Source organism: Oenanthe melanoleuca, chromosome 12, assembly GCF_029582105.1.
Source record: "Oenanthe melanoleuca isolate GR-GAL-2019-014 chromosome 12, OMel1.0, whole genome shotgun sequence".
NCBI classification, from domain to species: Eukaryota; Metazoa; Chordata; class Aves; order Passeriformes; family Muscicapidae; genus Oenanthe; species Oenanthe melanoleuca.
Window position 1 is genome coordinate 19,240,886 of NC_079346.1, and position 19,758 is coordinate 19,260,643.

The window sequence follows — 19,758 nt, forward strand, 5'->3', positions numbered from 1 at the left end:
ACAATGGGTTGGGTTGCAAGGGACCTCAAAGTTCACCCTGCACCATGGGTAGGGACACCTCCCACTGTCCCAGGCTGCTCCAAGCTCTGTCCAACCTGGCCTTGGACACTCCCAGGGATCCAGGGGCAGCCATAGCTGCTCTAGGAAACCTGGGCCAGGGCCTCCTCACCCTCACAGGGAACAATTCCTTCCCAGTATCCCATCTGACCCTGCCCCGTGTTGGGTTTGAAGCCACTCCCTGTGTCCTGTCACTCCAGGTCCTTGCCCAAAGTCCCACTCCAACAATCCTATCAGTCCATTCAGTGTGAGTAGAGTATCTACTGCTGAAAATCCAGTTATGAAGATTCATTTTACAACAGAAATTACAAAATAAAGAAAATATGTCAAAAGATGCCTCACCTGAATCAAGGCCCCAATAATTAGAGTCACTTTCCTTGGCAGTAGTCTAAATGGGGGAAAGACCTAAAAGCAGAAATATGGATACCTGTGTTCAGAATCCGTCAATCAGATAAATTATGCCACAAAAGAGTACAAGTGTAAAACTGAGTGTTTAGTTGCTTAATCACAGTAAATTGAGCATGCAGAAATTAAACTCATCATCCACAGTTAACACTGAAATCTGACTGCCATTAGGTCAACTTCCAGATATAATGAATTTTCTAGCAAATTGATTACTATTATGTAACCACAATTTATATATTCCTGATCCACTGCAGCACAATTTATTGATGCATGTATCTTATCTGAAATTATTTACTTCAATCTGCTGTGGAGCAGAGTTGATTCTCTGTCCTCTTCTGTCAGTCACAGTTGCCATCAGACTCGTCTGCCCAATGGTCATCCCACGCACCAGGAAAGCAGCAGTGTGGTCATCCAGAGCCTCCCTCAGGGGGCTGCAAAAAGCCCATTAAAGAGACATTCTCTGAGTAAATTACAAATAAAGCAAAGGACTTGTTTAGTGCCCAGCAGTTTTACCACAAGGCTGTGACTATGTCTGAAGCAGAGTTAAGGGAATTATCACATTTTTACATGATGGCTCTTTGGAACCTGTGCTTTATTGCAACATTAAATACCTGAGATTAAAATAGAACAAGTGACAGACATAATGAGTTTGATAACATCAGATGTGCCTTCACACAGCACTCTTTGCTGGACACTATTTGCCAAGTCACTGCTTCCAAGATGCACAAAGCTTCATCAGACATGACACTGGAGGGATGCAGTCTCATTCATCAGCCAGTAATATTCAGGCTGTTAGTTCAGGCAATTTCCCTCACAAACAATAATTTTTTAACTTTTAACAGGTAATTAAGTCTTCACAAAAATAAATAAAATCTCAGCCATTGTATATTACCGTGCCTCCAACCTAATATTTTTATTCATTTTTTGCAGATTAAGTTCAAAAATCCATTAACTTACACAAGTGAGACAAGCTGAGATGCTGCTCTGAGACTGAGATCCATGACAGGGAAGTATTTTGCCAGGAAAGGTTTCTTTGAGTCATCCAGAACTCTGACATAGGCCTTAACTGTTTTTCCAATCTCCACCTGAAACAGACACATCCAATCATTCTGTATTCAAATCACTCTTATTTATTACCATAAACATTTCCTTTTTTTTTTTTGTATTATGCTTGTAGTAGGGTAGTGGAGACAGAGCCCCAAGGTTAGATTAGCACTGATTTTAAAGACTAATCCCTGCCAGCTAGAGTTAGTGTCAAATGAAACGAATGAACTCAGGTCCTTCAGCTGGCAAGGGCATAATTAAAACATCCAGAAATATCAACATTTCTTTTGTTTAAGGCACACCCAAGCTGGCAAATGGAATGAGCTGGACCTTTTTCTGTTCAGTTTTAAAACCTGACATATGGAAAAATGACCTTGGGGCAGAACCTACTCCTAAAAGAATTGCTCACCTGCACTTTAAACAGGAGGAAATGTAAATGAGCACATTCATATAAATTATGGATTAACATTGCTGTGTAAATGCAAAAGTTGAGATTGCTGCCACACAGAACATGAACAGGTACCTGATACTCTGAGACACTTATAACCTGAAGGGATAAATTTGGGAGGGAGAAACAGAGACACAGGGAGGCTGTAGCTGTTTCTCTGTTGAAGAATCTTGTCCATGTCTGATCTCTGTGCTCAGGACCAGCACAGGGAGGCAGGGCAGGCTGGATCAGCTCTAATGCTGCTTCCAAGGCACTGACCTTGTCAACAACTCGCACATACACTTCCTGGATATCAGATACATGAATTTCAGCTTCAGCTGGGGCAGGGAAAGCCAGACACAAGTCATGAATCATTACAGTCACTGATCCTGGGAGCAGAGGCTGCACCTGCAATGCCAAGAGAAAACTGCATTATAGCACTTCTTTTGTCTGTTGTTCACAGGATAAAATTTGTATCAATTTCAGAGTAGAAGCAGTTGGATGCAGAAATCTCCAAGCTTAGACACAGAGAATTCTTCCACCAAAATAAAAATCAAGCTGTAAAATGTATGTAAAAAGTACCATGCTACTGAGCTAATTCAAACAGCCCCCAGGCACCAAGTGAATTAACAGCTCTTCATCTGAAACAGCCTGGCACACTGCTACCCTCCTGCCATCAGGAGAAAAAACATAGAAATCATTCAGAGCAACAAAACTTTTCTTAGTAGAGTGAAAAACAAAATGATAAGGAAAAAAAAATCAAGGACAAAGATTATGTCTATAGAGCATTGGTATTGCTTCCTGTATGATTTGTACTCTACTGTCCCTGCTTTTCATCTGAGCAGCCAAAACCTGTGTTAGATCCTGGCAAGTAAGAGGACAATTGACAGATCAGGTATTTCTTTAATACAGCTATGAGTCCATTAATTTTAAAGAAAGAGAATGTTACACTTCTGAATGGAAAAAGAGACCTCTGGTCACAAACCAAGCACCCCTCCCAAAGTCCCCTCTCCCAAGGCCATGCACCCACATCCTGCTCTCATCAGCTCTGCAGCTCTCCTGCAGCTCCCTGACCTTGCACAGACCTCGGGACAATCCCAGCTGCTCTCCTCCCTTTGGCCAGGGACAGCAGTGAAGCTGGGTGTCCTGTGCTGTGCTCTGAACTCTGAGCAAGGGGTGATGGTCAGGCCCCCCAGTGCAAAGGAGTTCAGTGAACTGGCAGCAGTGCCTGGCAGCACCACGGGAGGCGGCAGCAGAGCACTGGGGAGAGCTGACATTTTGTTCTTTAAGGGCACAACTCCTACTTCTGCCTCAAAATAGAAAGAGATGTAAAGTTTTAATAAAGGTCAACTTCCAGAACAGCAGCAGTTCCCAGAGAGGGTGGCTAATACAGGGGCTGGGCAACAGGGCAGGGGATGTGGTCAGGGGAGGGAGCTGGAATGGAGCTCAGCTGGGCTGGCAAACCAGAAAAAGGAAACAGGGAAAAGGGCAAGCAGGGCTACTGCAACTTTTAAAACTCTTCCTATCTCAGCCACCTCTGCTGCTCTCCTCTCCCATTAGGTGTCCAGTGGCTCCCAGTATCCAGAGATACTGCACTGGTGACTACTCTTCACTCCTCTCCTGCTACCACCCATTCATGCCCAGATAAGCTGCTGTGTCAAAACTAGAGGGAGAGGTACTACCCTTGGCAGCCCCACTGAAAAGTCTGGGAATCACTGCTCCAGATAACTTGAAATTAGTTTCTCAGAAGAGTTTACTGCCAACTCCTCCTCAGTCAACTTGGCTGCACTGGTACCTGCCATGGCAGCAGCCTGACAGAGCCTGCTGATTTCCCAGGCTATTCTGCTGCTTCCACGGAAAAACCCAGGGGTGGTACTGGGATTTAACCCAAAACAGCACACAGGGCTAACAAACCTGCCAAATGTGTGTGGGGCTGCATTTTTTTAAAAATGTGTTGAAAGTGGAGTTTTCTCTCCTTTAATCTGGCAGGCAGTTAAATCTCTCCCTACACTTCACAAAGCCTATTTGCTCTCACTGCTCCACTCCTGAATTCCAGATGAGAGCACTGAACTTACCTCATGTACCTCAGTTAAAGACATCAGGGAGACCTGACTAAAAAACTATTAAGACTTTGAACACTGTACAGAACACTCCTTATCTCTTCTACTTTTTTCTCACCTCTGTACCTAGCTAGAAAAAATATTCCCACCTCATACTTACAACAGTTAGAGACATTCCAAAAGTTTCACAAATTCTTTTGGCATTCTAATTTCCACCTCAGTTATCATTATTTCACAACTTTATCAGCATTACTTCTTAAAACACAAATCTGTAAATTATACATTTATAAAAAACACTCTTTAGAGCAACCTGTCTCATTTCCAGTTTGTGCCTAATGAAAGCAGCAATGCCAACAGTTTTATTGTTGTTAACTGCAGGATGCATTTCATATCCTGGGCCTGATGAAGTCAAGCACACTTGCACTTTAGTGCCATCTTCTAGTGGAAAAGTGCATTAGAAACTTCACATGGAGATCAGAATAAACCCTTTAAAAGACATTAATTCACAAAATCAGGATGCAATACTATGATTAAAAAATAACCTGAAACAGCACCATAGGATAGAAGAATTTGAAGCTTTCAGAAGTACTGGCCCATGACAAATGCTCCAATATTACTTTGGAAACAAATTAATCTTATGTGTAGCTGCTGAATAATTCTATCACATTATTCTTTGTGGTGTGTTTGTGAAATCAGGAACATTTTACTGCAAAGTTGTGATGGGTGAAGTACTTAGAACTGGCTTTTATCTTATACAGAGAACACAAGTGCATCACACCTGTAATGAAACAATTTCCTGTACCTGAGGCTATACCTGAAAGTGCCAGTGCAAAGATCCCCTACCTGAAGCACGACTGTGACAGGCAAACACATCCAAAACACAGCTACTGCCCCTCTATCCACACCTGCTGGAAAATGGCCAGGAGTGCTGGGTTGCCAAAAAGGTGTAAAACCACAAAATACTGCACTCACCACAGCAATGCCTTGAGTCTCCTCATGTGTCACTTTTACAATATTTGGCACACTGGTATTAATGAAAAAATATCCAGAACCTTGCTGGATGAGAAGCTCTGCCTGCAAAACCAGAAAAGCATCCAGAATTAAGATTGTATCTTTCTAGTAAAGCTGGTGTCCTCACACATCTTCTGGAATGTGTGATGTTTTCCTCCCTGCAGTTGGAAAGCAGCACAGTAACTCCTCACCTGGACATCAGGGTGGCTGTAGATGGAGACCCTAGCAGGGCTCACTTTCACATCTTCCACAAGCATCAGCTCAATGGTGGCAGGCCCTGGGAGCACAGCTTCATGCTGCAAGGAACAAGGCCAGCAGTTACAGCAGGGAGGCAGAACACTGCCAGGGTCTGGCTGTGCAGGGAAAGCAGGCAACCAAGGGCCAGAGCACAGGCTGAGGGGAGCAGATGCCCACAAGATCCAGATGCCAATCCTCCTGCACAGGGAAGGGCATCCTCAGGGCTGGGCTGTTCTGCACCCCTGGCCAAGCCAGAGGACAAGGCCCAGGCACTGCAGGAATAGTGAATGATGTCTGACAAGCACACACAGGGTAGGAACTCTGAGCCATGGCCTAAGCTCATGCAGAATGACAAGGCAAACACACAAGTTTTCTATCTTTAACTCATCCTTCTGTGATTCTTCTTAGCAGGCCACCAGGAGAAATTCTTCCTTAAATGTAAGTACATGAACACTGGACCAGATGCAGGTTTAATCACTCACTCATAACAACATTAGCTCAGAAAAGGAAAATGGTTTTTAGAGGAAGTCACTACTCTGTACCCATTTCACCTCATTAGTAGAATTATTTCCTTGATCTAGAAAGGATGTCATCTTTCCCTAATGATATAATAGGGTGTTCCACTTAAACATGGAACAACAATCAAGACATCTTAATATCCCATGTACTAGATTTTTGTTTGTGTTTTTGGCTGCAAGAAAGGAGAGTGGGCAGGTTTGAAAGCAGAATAGAGCATCCCATTGTTGATGTACTTGAAAAAAAAAAACCAAGTCACCTCATTTTAAAAAAAACAACACGAGCCTACAAAGTGCAGCAGAACTGACATCTACAGCTGCCAAAGGGTCCTCCCAAATTTAAACACAGAGAATAGAAGTTAAAAGAACACCAGTGTTCTCTGAATTCAAGGCAAAGTTTAGAGCATTCACTTTTATAATTACTTCTAAAAGAAAGAAAGAATATTGACTATTGGTCTAACAAAGCAGAGCACAGTGAATTACAAAATTATTGCAGAACATCAAGTGTCCATATTACAGCTCAATTTTTTAAGAGAAAAAAGAAACACAACCAAATATCTCAACTTCGGTACCAAAGTAACTGTGTCTGCAGAAATTCTCACTAAACAGTAGTCAAATACTTCAGAGAAAATGCATCTACACCATGCTTCTCAACAGGAGAAGAGTGGAGACCTCACAGAAAAGTCAAGAACCAACTGGCAAAACAGATTAACTCTCAAAGAATTTACTAAGCAGATGCTACACCTGGGCCCTGCTGAGAGGAACCTGGCCCACAGGGTATTTCACATTACTGGTGCCCATCTGGCACCTGCTTTGAGTTAAATCCTGTAACCTCTCACTGCATATTTTAGTCTTTGCCTCAACTCTGTTTTCAAGGTACTGCATATAGTCCAAATCCACTTAAATCTTGCTTAACAAGATTAAAAAGAAATTCCAGTTAGGAAGCAGAATATTTTAAGAGTCAGTTATTGCACACATCAGGTTATTCCACAGGCTGAAACCTACCCTTATATTTGGTTTTAAAAAGTGACATAAACAGAAAATTGCCATCTGTTTACACCTGCCCTCTTTGCTCATCATCACTACCTTTTGCTGTTTTTCTTCCCTAAGCTGAGTATCTACAAACTAAATACTTCAGGGAGTGGCTAATGACTTGTAAAATGAGAGCCTGGGTTTATGGCTGGCATTGTACAATGGAGGAGTCTCTCAGGAATAAAAGAACAAAAAAAAGAAAAAAGAGAGCATTAGTCAGAGCCCAGACTAGCATATGGTCCATATGAGGAATCAGTCAGCTTTTGCTTTGCTCATGCAGAACTTTCCCACCCATCCTTGCAGGGGCAATAATCCATTTGCTTTCCCCAGTGACAGCTGCACGAAGCACATGGCTGCTTTAGTGAAGGACAAGCAGCAGAGATTCACCAACTCATTAAAAACCCTGAACAAAAACAAAACCAACTGAAACACTTCTCTGTAATGCCCTTGCCCAGATGGTTAAAAAACTCCCAAGGACTTGGATAGATTTGATATGGATAGCAGCACCTAGTGCAGAAGAAAGCAGGAAAAGCCATGAATCACTACCAAACCTCTGCTGTATGAACATATCTCCAACTCCACCATGGAGCTGCCTCATTGGTACAATGCTGTGTGTGGAGGAAATGAATCCACTCCAGGAAGACTGGGCATTAAGCACAAGGAAATGGCAAACCCCCCAAGTGCTGGTACCGGTATTTTGGCTCTGGCTGCCTTCAGGTGGGGCTGCTGGAATCCAGTGGCAGTGGCAGAGATGGCAGCAGTTCCAAACTCACGGTCAACTACCACAGTTTGTAAGCCTAGAATGCAACACAGATGACAAAGACACTGCTTAGCTCTTCTAGGATCATTCCATCAGACAAGAATTTTCTCTCTCAAGACAGGTTCTAGACATTAGACTTAGCTCCTTTTTTCTCTTCCCACAAAATGCATGTTAATGTTAAGATGAAGTATGACTGCAGATTACAGTACTTTCTTTAAACAAGCTCAGACATTATCAAACAGATTTAATAATGACCTTCAAACAATGGAATGCTCATTTAAATCAACATACCATGCATTTTCTTCTGACCATTCCCCTCTTCCTTCAGAGTCAGCTCCACTGGCAGCTCTGGCTCAATACGAGCAATGGCTTTATTTGTGGATTCCCACACAACACTCAGAGAGCTGAAGTTGTCAAATTTCCTGCCTTGCTGGTCATAGGCAGCCAAATCCAGTATTGGATTGCGGTAATTGGAAACAGGAACCTGAGAAAGAAGGAATATTTTGAACTGAACACATACAAGAGGATTTTTTAATCATTAAAGAAAACATGTGCTGAGTTCCATAAGGTTTGTTACAACACCAATACATTAGGAATGTTCATTAAAATGAGGCATCAGGGCAAGGCATTAAACTGTGCTCCAACAGCCCTGAGATTATCTCAGATTATCTTGTGGTCAGAGCATGGTGCTGGTTACACCAGGTGGGTTCATGCCCTGTATGGGCCATTCAGAGTTGGACTCAATGATCCTTGTGGGCCCCTTCCAACTCAGAGCATTCTGGGAATCTCTGAACTTTCAGGCAGTTTTCCTGGAGCATGGGTTTGGGGTTTTTCAAGACAGTGAATTACCTTAAAACAAGCAAACAAAAAACCCCAAACCAACAATAACAAAATTGAACCACAGCTCGACAAAATTGTTTTTTGAATTCAAATAAATTATGACAAACACTGCAGTTTGTTAAAGCTCAGAATTCTGGTGTTTTTCTGATGAAGTACATTAGTAACAGCAGTGCACCAAGACAGGCTGACACATAATGGAGCCAGAAAAGCAGGTGAGCTCTGAGGTGGCTAATAATACATAAAAATCTCCTTCTCCTCTACTTATTACATAGAAGCTCTTTAAAATGATTCATCAGCTGCAGTTTTAGGGAAGGAAGATGACTTTTACATTTGCCTGGGAATATTAACATGACAAAACGTGGTTTACTCAGCAGCCAACGTGACAACACTCATTAGAAATAAAAACAGAATAGCAAAGTTCTTTATGCCTGATAATCTACACATATCCATTCTGCACTCACTGCAGGAACTCCCAAGGGCACCAGTGTGGCCACAGCCCCAGTTCCTGCTCCTCTTGCAGCAGCTCAGATGCTTTATTTCACACATGGAGCTCCCAACACTGATTTTTCAGCTATAAGAACACCTTCTCCTGTCACTTCCCAGGCTTACCACTTGCTTGTTCTGCTGGAGCAAAGGGCAGGAGAGATCAAGCTGAGGGCTGCCATAAACAGGAATCAAAGCCAGCCGGGAAGGGACAGCACAGACAAACTTCACCACAGCAGGTTCAACCACTGGGAAAGGGTTGGTGACTGTGGGGCTGTTCCCAATTGTTAAGGTAATAACCTGAAAACAGCAAACAAGGAATGAGTTTACTTCAGGCATGCTGTATTTCCACAGGTCTGAGTTACAATGAGCAAAAATAAAATTCCTGGGGATTTACAGCACTACTGAGAGACAGGGAGATGTAAAATGGGGAGCATGCTTCAAGAACAGTTCTTTATCACTATGGAAGTACTGTTCTGGGAACTCTTCCTAGGTGTTCATGTTCATTACTATCAAACTTGTTTCAAACAACAAATCTCTTGTAACTGAAAAAGGAAACACCAGGTGTTCTTGCAGAGTGAGAGTGGAACAGCCCAAAGGCAACATTTATAGTCACTTCAGTGTGTTTAAAAACATCTCATCTTTTATTTTACATTCATTTTTTAGCCTTCAGCAAAATGAACTGGATGTAAAACCACAGAAGGCTGAGGCAGCTCTGGTCACCTGCCTTATCCCCTCAAGCAGTGGTGTGGGCAGAGTCACTCAGCTCTGATGTGCTGGGGACAGCCAGCCTTGCACAGACCTGCACATCAACACCAAGGCCTGTTCCTTTTGAATCTGCACTTACAGAAATAGATCCACTTTGCAAGTGTCCATTGAGGATATCAGTGAAACCTGGCAGCCCAACCAAAATGCTTAGGCCTTGCAGAATTGCAGAAGAACAGCACATCGAAGCTAAAAGCTTCATGGGCTGGGGAGGATGAATAAAGTAGGAGAAATCACTTCTGTATGTTGGAGAGAACAAAACCAGGTGGAGAATGAGCATGGCCACACTCACCAAGGCTGCACAGAGACTGAACAGTCAACTCCTGTGGCTGCCATTTGTTAGAAAAAACAGAATTACACTGGAAGGTAACATGGTTAAGAGGAGCAGGTCAGACAGAGGAGTCAGCCTGCTCAGTAACCTTCTGCTCTGATCCTACTCATGCAAACTGAACCTGCCCTCATCAGGATGTTCAATGCATCCCACAACATAAGGCCTCCATGACTTGGGTTTATGCTGCAATAAACCCATCATAAACCACTTTTTAATATAATGTTATGAAATGCTCACACTAAAACCTGCATCACAATGCATAAACAATGTACTTACCCAAGTTCTTTACTGGCTCATTATGAAAACATCTTGCTACATGCACAGGCATATGGCACCATAAATCTGTCTGGAGCCAGTTCTCAGTGCCTGATGGAGGGCAACACCGAGCCCTTCTGGTCCTTACCTGCTCTCCCAGGCTCCTGCACAGCACCCTGACCCAGTGCTGGTTGTTGTTTCGAGGTGTGGGAGGTTCAAGTAAAGACAGGGCAATGCTTTCTGCATCCTCAGCAGCGATGTTCCTGAAGAACTTGGAAGGTTCTTGGACCCATGGCCTCGGTCCTCCTTCAAACAACATATCCTTAGAGGAACCCAAAGTCACTACAGTGACAGATGGTGGATCGATAGCCTGTAATCAATTCATTAACTCATTAAAAATTAATCATCTATTTACATAGTTTGGTTGTGCTCTGCAAAATAAACTTCCTTCTGAATGAAACAGCTGTATTGGTTACTTGGATAAAGCTGTGATTTCCCCCATGCAGTGGTTTGTCAGCACACTTAGTGAAAACCAGAGCTGCACCAAAATCCACAAGTCCAGCTGGATTAGATTCAAAGGAAGCCATGGATCCAAAGAAAAGTTTTAGCTGCATCTCTCTCATGAAGAATTACAGCAGAAGAGAGACCCTTAGTATATTCTTCTGAGCAGAGATAGTATTCTGCTACGCTTTCAAAGCAGTATTTAAAATAAATGAAATAACATCAAATTGTACTTTCACTTGACAGTGCTCTCTCCAGAACAGTTCTGTGTATGTAATTATTCTCCTACACAAGTTCTACTTCAAATCTCTCTAACAAATTCTACACTGATGTGCATCCCTGGGACAGCCTGTGCTGTTCATCACCAGAGCAATTAACCTGACATTTAGTATACAAAAACCATTTCCAGTCTGTGTTTCACAACATCATATTACATCATTAAAACCACAGATTGGTAAGATTTGCACTAACGTTTTTTCATACTGAAGGAAAGCTATGGTCAAATACTCAGACTTCAGCCTGCAGTCAGTGCTAGGCCTCTGCAGATGAGGTAACAAAGCAGCCTCTTCTCTATTTCCATCTACTGACCCTGGACTCAGCTTCTTTCTTATCTTCTTCACTAAACCAGCCAGTGGCAGAATGTAAACCCACCCACCTGGGTTTTCCAAACCCATTCCTTCTATAACCTGCTCCCTGCCATGTGCAGGTGTTTCAGAGATGGACTGCCCCAGGAGCAGAGGAAGCAGACTCACTCTCAGTGGGAGATAGGCGGCGATGGCGATGCTGGCACTGAGGCGCACGTGCCCGTGGGTGTACACAACCACCAGCCTGGTGTACCCCTGAAATTCAGCCTTCACTCTCACTCCACTGCAAAAGTCAGCAGTTGGCTTAAGTCTTCCTGTCAGATAAATTTAAAATAATACAAGAGTTTATTTGGAAAGAAATGTCCAGGCATGTTCATCAAATTCAATACGGCTGTTTGAAGGGAGCCTACCAGAAAGATGGGGAGAATTTTTTACAAGGACATGTAGCGACAGGACAAGGGGGGATGGCTTCAAACTGAAAGAGGGAAGGTTTAGATGGGATACTGGGAAAGAATTTTTGGCTGGGAGGGTGGTAGGACTCTGGCACAGAGAAGCTTTGGCTGCCCCTGGATCCTGGCAGTGTTCAAGGCCAGGTTGGACAGGGCTTGGAGCAGCCTGGGACAGTGGGAGGTGTCCCTACCATGGTGGAGGGGGACTGGATAAGCTTTTAAGATCTCTCCAACCCAAACTATTCTGCATAAAAAAGCAAACATACCCTCAAAATGAAACTACTTAGATCCCCTCCCCTCTGAAGTTTGCACTTCTGTGGGGATATGGTACAGAGCCATGAATCAGTGACTTAAGGGAGAGGTGAGACTTGGTAACATCTGCCACCAATTGAACTTCCCGACCAGGGAGGGGGGTAAGGGACCTTCAAGCAGGCTGAACACGCCAGGGTTCTCCAGCTCCACCACGAGCTCCAGGTGGGAGCAGTCGCTCAGGGGAACCAGCTCGCCCCTGTCCATGCTGGTCCAGCCACTGACCCTCAGGGGCAGCTCCAGCACCTGCCCCACGTGTGCTTCCACCTGGCAGGGAGCAAACTCCATGGTGCTGGGCTGGCTCACATACACCTGTGGAAGGAGGAACAGGAACAACTCTGTGTCAGTGCTCTGCTCCCATGCCAGCCTAAGCCCACAGCAGCTTGCTGGGCCTTCCTTTTACTGCTGCTCTTGTACTTTTCTCTTCTGGTTTATAGACTTTGAAGTGTGGACTAAGTTGTGTGCCATCTCCAGGAGATGCCATCACCAGCTGGGAGAGGTTTAGCATCTGTTAAAGAATCCACCGCAGACTGACAACAGATTTCATAACAATCACTGTGATCAAAGCTTTTATTTGCAGTATCTTAACTACTTAATCCTCTGCAACTGGCTTCAGGATACCAAACCATATGGTACAGAGTTAAAGCTATAATCTGTGTAGATTAACCACTCCAAAACTACTACTACGAAAAACTTGTTCACTGAGGTCAGTAAACAGAACTCTGAAGAGCTGTTCCACAAAGAAAGCAGCTCCTAACACAGGAACAAAGGCATCCAAAAATAACCTATTCAGATTGTGCAATACACTGCTCTGAAAGCTCACACGGACAGAAGGCTTCTTTCTGTCTTCAGGCTTTGACTTATGTTTGAGGATAAGAAGTTTTAACTGAAAAAAATCTTCATTCCTGTGTCTCAGGCTGGTAACTGCTGCACTGCTAAAAATCAGCATCCTGGGCTGTTCAAAGAATTATTTCAGAGTGAGTGTGCAAGCTTAATTCTGAACAGATGTTAATTCCTGTCACTCTACTCCCTTTGGGGCTACCAGATGTACTGATCCTGCATTCTCACTCCACACCACACACTGACCACTGTGACCAAAGAACAGGGGATCATCTGCAGAGACACCACAAAGCTCCTCTTGGGAGCTATGTCTTTCATTGAACTTCTCTCCTAATTTTCCTAAAATATTGTTTTTTTCTTGGCCAGTTTAGGTATCAGTCCGCAGCACTGTGCTCACTTCAGTTACTTCTCCAGACAGAAATTTCATTACACATCCTGATAACAACTGTCACTCTTTGATATCAAGGGAGAACACCCACCTATCACCCTACAGAATGAATTTTTAGTTTGGCTTGTCTGCTTAGATGGCCAGGCCAGGAGTCCATTACCATTTCCTTCTTGCACTTAAAACTTCCAACAAGGAAAAAGACTTGCCAAGGAAATCATGAAGGGGCAAAAACGGGCGTAAAGTTAATGCACTGGACAGTGTTTGATTCCCTAAAGCACAAACTGAAATTAATCACTTAACCTGCCAAAGAGCAGGAAGTGGAAGGGGAATGCCTATGGCACTCTCAGCTCCTTTGCTGTTTCCAAAAGCCATATTCAAGAACAATCACTGCAGAACAAATCTCTTACCTTCATTTCTCCATAATGCAATGGATTCCGAACATCAAATGCCTGGATAATGCTGACCCCAGCATCACTCCCAGTGGTCATCACTCCTTTCACTGTCACTGTGGCTACTGCCTGGTTAGAAGAGGACCAGCTGAAGTTGCCACTTCCACCTTGAGCCTGGAACACAGAGGGAAAAATCTTTCAAACATTTAATCAAGTACACGGTTCTCACATTTCACAGCTTTGGAAATCTTGCATTAAAACCAAGAATGCACTGAGAATAGGACATACAAATAAAATAACACCTCAGAACTTAATAAGGAAGATGAAAGAGAGAGATGAGAAGACAGCTACTCTTCATTCATTTTCATTTCAATTTCTTTCACATGCCAAAATAAATGTCAAAAGTTCCATCAGAGTAAAACATGGGTGAACACTGGAGCAATTTTTTTACTGTATACTGTTTTAATTTCTTTAACTTCCTCAGCATTTCCTTTAACCTATCTCATAATTAAAAATGAACAAGGTGATAAATCTTGTCTAGAGGGACAGTATGGAAAACAAACAAATCTAAATTATGTAGGAGCTTGGCTAATAATTTTTACCAGGAATAGAGAATAAAAAGAAAATTAAGAGGAGGGTCATTTCCCTTCTTCCTTCCTCTGAGCACGTGCACAGCCTGATTACAGAAGGCCAGATGAATAAATAGATAGTGGTGTGTTACAGGAGATGCATGGGATGTGGTGAGAAAGGCTAAAATAATGCAAGAATTCATTATATTTGTAAGGGTATTTTAGATAAAACAGGGAGATGAGCAGAAAACAGAAATACCCAATTCTTAATAACTGTATGAAGTCTTCTGTACTTGCCATAAACCCTAGACACCTCACTACATTTTCTCTCTCTGGCAGCCAGTCTGCACTGAGGAGAGGAAGGGTAAAGCAGCTTCTCCTGCAGCCTGGTCATTACCCCCAGCCTGGCAGGGAGCTCCACACTGCAGCCTGTGAGTGATGCCTTCCCCAGGAACCAGGAACCTGCACGTGCCCACCTCTCACAGCTGGCACTGCACCTCCTGTGCATGGACTGAAGGAAGGCAACAGAAACCATCTCATTAGCACAAATATGAACAAAGCAACCCAACAAACCAGACAGCTGACAAAGGAAAACCTGCCAAGCACTCTGATACCATCTGGAGGGAGTTACTTCAGCCATACACGGAATTTGGCTAGATCCAAAAATCTCTTTCAATTTGTTTTCAGAAAAACTTTATTCATCCATTTGAAACAGCCTGACTGAAGCTATGGAGTGGGAGGCAAACTCTGATTGAGAAGCAGGAAGAGTTGAGCTGTGTGTGTGCTGTTGACAACCACTGGTATCATGGGATGGAGAGACCAGAAGAAGGGTCTCAGTTTCAGCAAAAGTTAAATCTTGGGAGAAAAAAGCTTCTATGTTTTTATAGAAAAAAATCAGACTGAAGTAAGAACAGCTACACAATTATTGCAGTACCATGAAGGAATGTTCTCTAGTGAGATACTTCATTATATATGCAAGATAAGGTGAGGTAAGAACAGAACTGTGAGAGAGGTAGGAAATAAAACCACATTTCATTTCCCTTACTGGGAAAACTCCAGCAGAATTATGATGAAATACTGAAAATGCAGATTTGTACTAAGAATTCTTACCACACTCTGCTGGTGTGGTCAGGAATAGCATGAAGTAAACCAAACTAATCCCACAGAACCTAGAGATGCAGGGTTTAACTCAATGGAGTTGCCTTCAGATTTACACTGGAGAATGCAGTTTAACCCCTATGACATTGATTCTCTTCATGGAGTCACTGAATCAGTAAGGCTGGAAAAGACCCCTCAGATCAGCAAGTCCACCACTGAACCACATCCTCAGGTGCCAGACTCACACCATTTCTGAGCACTTCCAGGGATGGTAATTCCATCACTGCCCTGGGCAGCCTGTGCCAGTGCTTGACAACTCTTTCTGTGAAGAAATTTTGTCTAATATCCAATCCAAACGTGAGGCTGTTTTCTCTCATCCTGTCCCTTGTTACCTGGGAGAAGAGCCTGGCACCAAGTGCCCTGCTGCCTATTTGGATATGGTTTACTTAAGAGAGATCCAAAACTGAGAACGACTTTATGCTAAAAGGGAGACTAGGAACTGTTGCATCCAGCACTTAGTTCTGAGTATCACTGGACTAGAATAAGAGTCTGGGCTGAGAAAGCACAACTTTCTTTTCTTTACTTAGACTGGAGATACTGGAACACAAGCCATTCACTTCATGAAGCATAAGGAGTAACTGACAGCTTGGCAGCAAAGACACACCCAAAGAACACTGAAATCATCTCTAAATGAGCTGTGGCCTCTGTCTCCCTGGAACTTTGTATTAGGAGCATGAGGTGTGTGGCCAGTGAAGAATACTGATGTCCAAGGCTGGCAGAGTGCTGCTAATTAATCCTGTCATGCCCTTTTTGCAGTCACTTCACACTCCCATTCAAAGGGCAGCCTCTAAGGATTGCTGTGGAGCTTTGGATATAGGATGCTTCCTGGATTCCAAACCACTCCAGGCATAGGTATGTGGTGCATGTGGGAGGAAGAGAGGAAGGGAAGACAAGAGGCAGAAGAGAGTGGGGTTTTAATGTTTGTTGGTTTTTTGGTGCTTTTTTTAAACTATTAATTTCTGTAACTAACGTCCCACGAAGTTCCTCCAAATTACATTTTGGATGCCACCATCCCAGAAGTACCCAAAGCCAACGCTACCTCAGTGGTGTCAGGCCTCAGTGTGCCTGCCTGAGCAACACTCCCTGCAGCTGGGTACTGCTTTTGCATACCTGGATGCTGTACTGGTAGACTCCTGCTTTTGGCTGCCATGGAAACATCAGAATGCTGGGTAAAAGAAATATTGGAACATAGATCTCCACATCCTGCTGGTTTCGCACTGGAACTGGTAAGGTATGAACACCTCCATCCTGCAAAGTGCAAAAGCAGTGTTATAAATGGCACCACAGAGCTTCCCAGAGCTAATTATTAGTCCTTATGTACAGACAAGTCCTTGAAAACACCTCACAGAAGAAGGAAAACTATTTAGGATCACTTATGAACAGAGTTCCTTGTGAGCAAACAGCTCCAGGCAGCAAGGTGTGCCACTGTATTAAATGAGTACTACTGCTATGAAGATCTGGGTGCCCACATTTATTTAAAAGGCAAACAGCAAGAAGAAATACACTCTTTCAACTGCTCCTATTTTGAGACCTCATTTGGAGAACCTGTCTGGAGGCTAGACACCTATTTGCTCATTCCACTGTGTACAAAATTCATCCTGAAAGACCCATTGCTCAGCCCCCCAAACGCTGGCCTTCACAGCTCTGCTGTCACTGCAGTGCCACAGCCCTCTGGAACAACACACTGCTACTGCAGTTCCAAGGGAAAAACTGCTCTCAGGGGATGCCTTTCCATTGAAGAGAACATCTCTGACACAGAGAGTGGCTTATCACATTCAAGGAGCTACTAAATCCTGCTCAAAGAATCACTCAAATGATTTCACAGCAAATGGGCTGAAGTGTTGAATTTTCAAGCAAAAGCAACTCACTTCCACGCCACATGCCCTAGTTAGCCACACATCCAGCAGCCTGCCCTACCAGCAGAAAGTTAATTAATATTAATTTGGAGAAATGTGCAGGCTGATACATTTGGCAGATTGTCATTCCAGAGTTTAAGGTCACTTACCAATTGACAGTAAACTTCCCCAATGTAACTGACTGCAGAACAAGGCCAGGGTATGAGAGTGATGATCCTACCACAATAAAGTGTAAAATTCCCTCAGCCTGTGAGAGGCCCCTTGCCCAGCACAAGGATCTGCCACGAGAAAAGAAATCAGTGCTGTGCACCACTGCCTTAACAGGAGTTTGCCACATGCTTGGGAGCAAAATCCCACAGTCTGTATTTAAGCAAATCCTCTGTTGACTCAATGACAGTTTTCATGAAGAAAGGATTTTAGAATTTGGTTCTTAATCTGCTCAAAGACAGCTCAGACCCATGTAATTCTTAGGTTTCCTTTGGCTAGGAAGTCACTACTGCACAGCTCCATTATTTTTAGGCCTACCAGTGAAGCAGAGTTTTTACAAAGACCCACCTGATCAACTACTGATGTGAGTGCAGCATCAATCGTGGTCTGACCTGCCTTTACTGCCATCACATGATGATAGGATCCATTCAGAGAGGACTGCAGCACCTCGAAGTATTCTTTGGACAGCTCTGTAGTAATTCTGATGTTCTAAAACCAAGACATGAAATAGAAATTGCCCCAGGTAACTGACATCAATAGAGGATAGAAAGCCATGAAAGTACAAGTCAGTGAGCAAACCACTGTTTAATAACAAGGTTCAAAGACACATTGTTGAAACTGGTTAGAACTTTCCCTATGGAAGTTTCAGTCTTTCAGTAAGATTTTACCTTTGGACCTAACATTAACTCCACAGCAACTTATCAGCAACATGTAATTTAACATGAAAGTACCCATATTTATACTAATAAATAATTCATATTTTACAGTATTTTTCTAATATTTTTCTTCTTCAACACAGAAGAATACATGAATATACTGCCTCAACAGCAGACTACTGAGCTCTAGCTCAAACTCAGATCTGTACCCAAAAAGCAATTATGGACAAGTAAAATAACATTCTCATAGCTCCAACACTCTGAAAAGCAATAATTTAATAAATGTTTTCTTGTTGCAATGGTTCGATTTGTATTTATTTTTCTTTGCAGTTTTTTTTAAGAACTATGTACATTTGGTACATAGTACACAGAATTTAGGAAGAAGCTCTTCCCTGGGAGGGTGGGGAGGCCCTGGCACAGGGTGCCCAGAGCAGGTGTGGCTGCCTCTGGATCCCTAACAGTGCCCAAGGCCAGGCTGGACATTGACGCTTGGAGCAGCCTGGGACAGGGGAAGGTGTCCCTGCCATGGCAGGGGTGGCACTGGATGATTTAACCTGAAGGTCATTGTCCAACTTCCATTTTTTTTCTACAGCACTTAAGAATCCAATAATTTCACATTAATCACCCAGAGTGCCTTATTTTTAAAAAGTAACAACAACAAAACAAATGGGAAAATGAAAGGGCAAGAACCAACATGCTTTGCACTGTCCTGTCTCAATGTAAGTAGGAAACCACTCAAAAAATTCCAAAACAAGTCAGGATTTAAGAGACAGTCACTGAAAAGTATCTAAACATTTCAACTCACATCAGATAAATACACCTTATTGCTTGATTTATCATACACGTCAATCGTAATTTCATAAAGTCTGCCCGTTTCCAGGACCCATCTGTCACCTGGATGAACTGTAAATCCTGCAAAACAAGAAATATTGAACAGCACAAACCAACAGCCTCTTTATCTAATGGAAGAAAGCATTTTGCTTCTGGTGCCCACACTCTGCAGATGAACATTCATTATTTTAAACTGCTGACTAAAGAGATAAAAGAAAATACGTAAAACCTATTTGATGTTGAGCTACTTTTATGAATAAAATTACTTTTCTGTGAAAACTAACACTAAACAGAAGAGTGGAGATAAGCATGAAAATCCCAGAAAAAAGGCCAGAAATTGCATTAAGCAATGAGGAAGACTGCTGCAATACCAACCCAAATATGCAGGAGGTACCACGTAGACAGTGCTGTTGGGCAGCCTGGACACCCCCTGCATGCGGATGCCTGAGGGCTCAGTCAAGGAACACACAGGCTCAGTACAAGCCAAGTCAAGACCTACACTTTCCTGGGACTCCTCATGCCTCTTTGGCTACTTTAAAGCTAATTGTACACTGCAAATAAACATTATTCCCACTTCACTGCAAGACAGTGAGCACTTTCAAGAGATCTCACTAGAGAATGTAATGACTGAAATACAAAGATGAAATAAAGTCCCATCACATTTCTACAGTGACTGAGGGGAACAGATATGATTTAAGTGATCTTCTGCCAACCTAATTTGTTAAAACATTCCAAGACATCAGACAGCTCTGCTGAGACTGAATTCACAGCAGTGCTGCTTTCCATGGCTCCACCACTG

General features: G+C 43.1%; 1 protein-coding gene across 1 annotated transcript in view; it reads right to left on the bottom strand.

Annotated features, from left to right (window-relative positions):
* The window catches only part of NUP210 (nucleoporin 210), a 49,239-nt gene that overhangs the window by 16,619 nt on the left and 12,862 nt on the right, over nucleotides 1-19,758 (bottom strand). The window contains exons 8-24 of the mRNA XM_056501696.1: nucleotides 19,335-19,403; nucleotides 18,934-19,040; nucleotides 17,821-17,961; nucleotides 16,520-16,657; nucleotides 13,701-13,856; nucleotides 12,179-12,377; nucleotides 11,476-11,621; nucleotides 10,371-10,592; nucleotides 8,998-9,171; nucleotides 7,840-8,032; nucleotides 7,479-7,585; nucleotides 5,196-5,300; nucleotides 4,966-5,067; nucleotides 2,213-2,341; nucleotides 1,420-1,547; nucleotides 758-893; nucleotides 400-462 (exon numbers count right to left, since the gene is read on the bottom strand). Coding sequence (XP_056357671.1) covers nucleotides 400-462; nucleotides 758-893; nucleotides 1,420-1,547; nucleotides 2,213-2,341; nucleotides 4,966-5,067; nucleotides 5,196-5,300; nucleotides 7,479-7,585; nucleotides 7,840-8,032; nucleotides 8,998-9,171; nucleotides 10,371-10,592; nucleotides 11,476-11,621; nucleotides 12,179-12,377; nucleotides 13,701-13,856; nucleotides 16,520-16,657; nucleotides 17,821-17,961; nucleotides 18,934-19,040; nucleotides 19,335-19,403 — 2,315 coding nt within the window. The remainder of the gene's footprint in view (nucleotides 1-399; nucleotides 463-757; nucleotides 894-1,419; nucleotides 1,548-2,212; nucleotides 2,342-4,965; nucleotides 5,068-5,195; nucleotides 5,301-7,478; nucleotides 7,586-7,839; nucleotides 8,033-8,997; nucleotides 9,172-10,370; nucleotides 10,593-11,475; nucleotides 11,622-12,178; nucleotides 12,378-13,700; nucleotides 13,857-16,519; nucleotides 16,658-17,820; nucleotides 17,962-18,933; nucleotides 19,041-19,334; nucleotides 19,404-19,758) is intronic.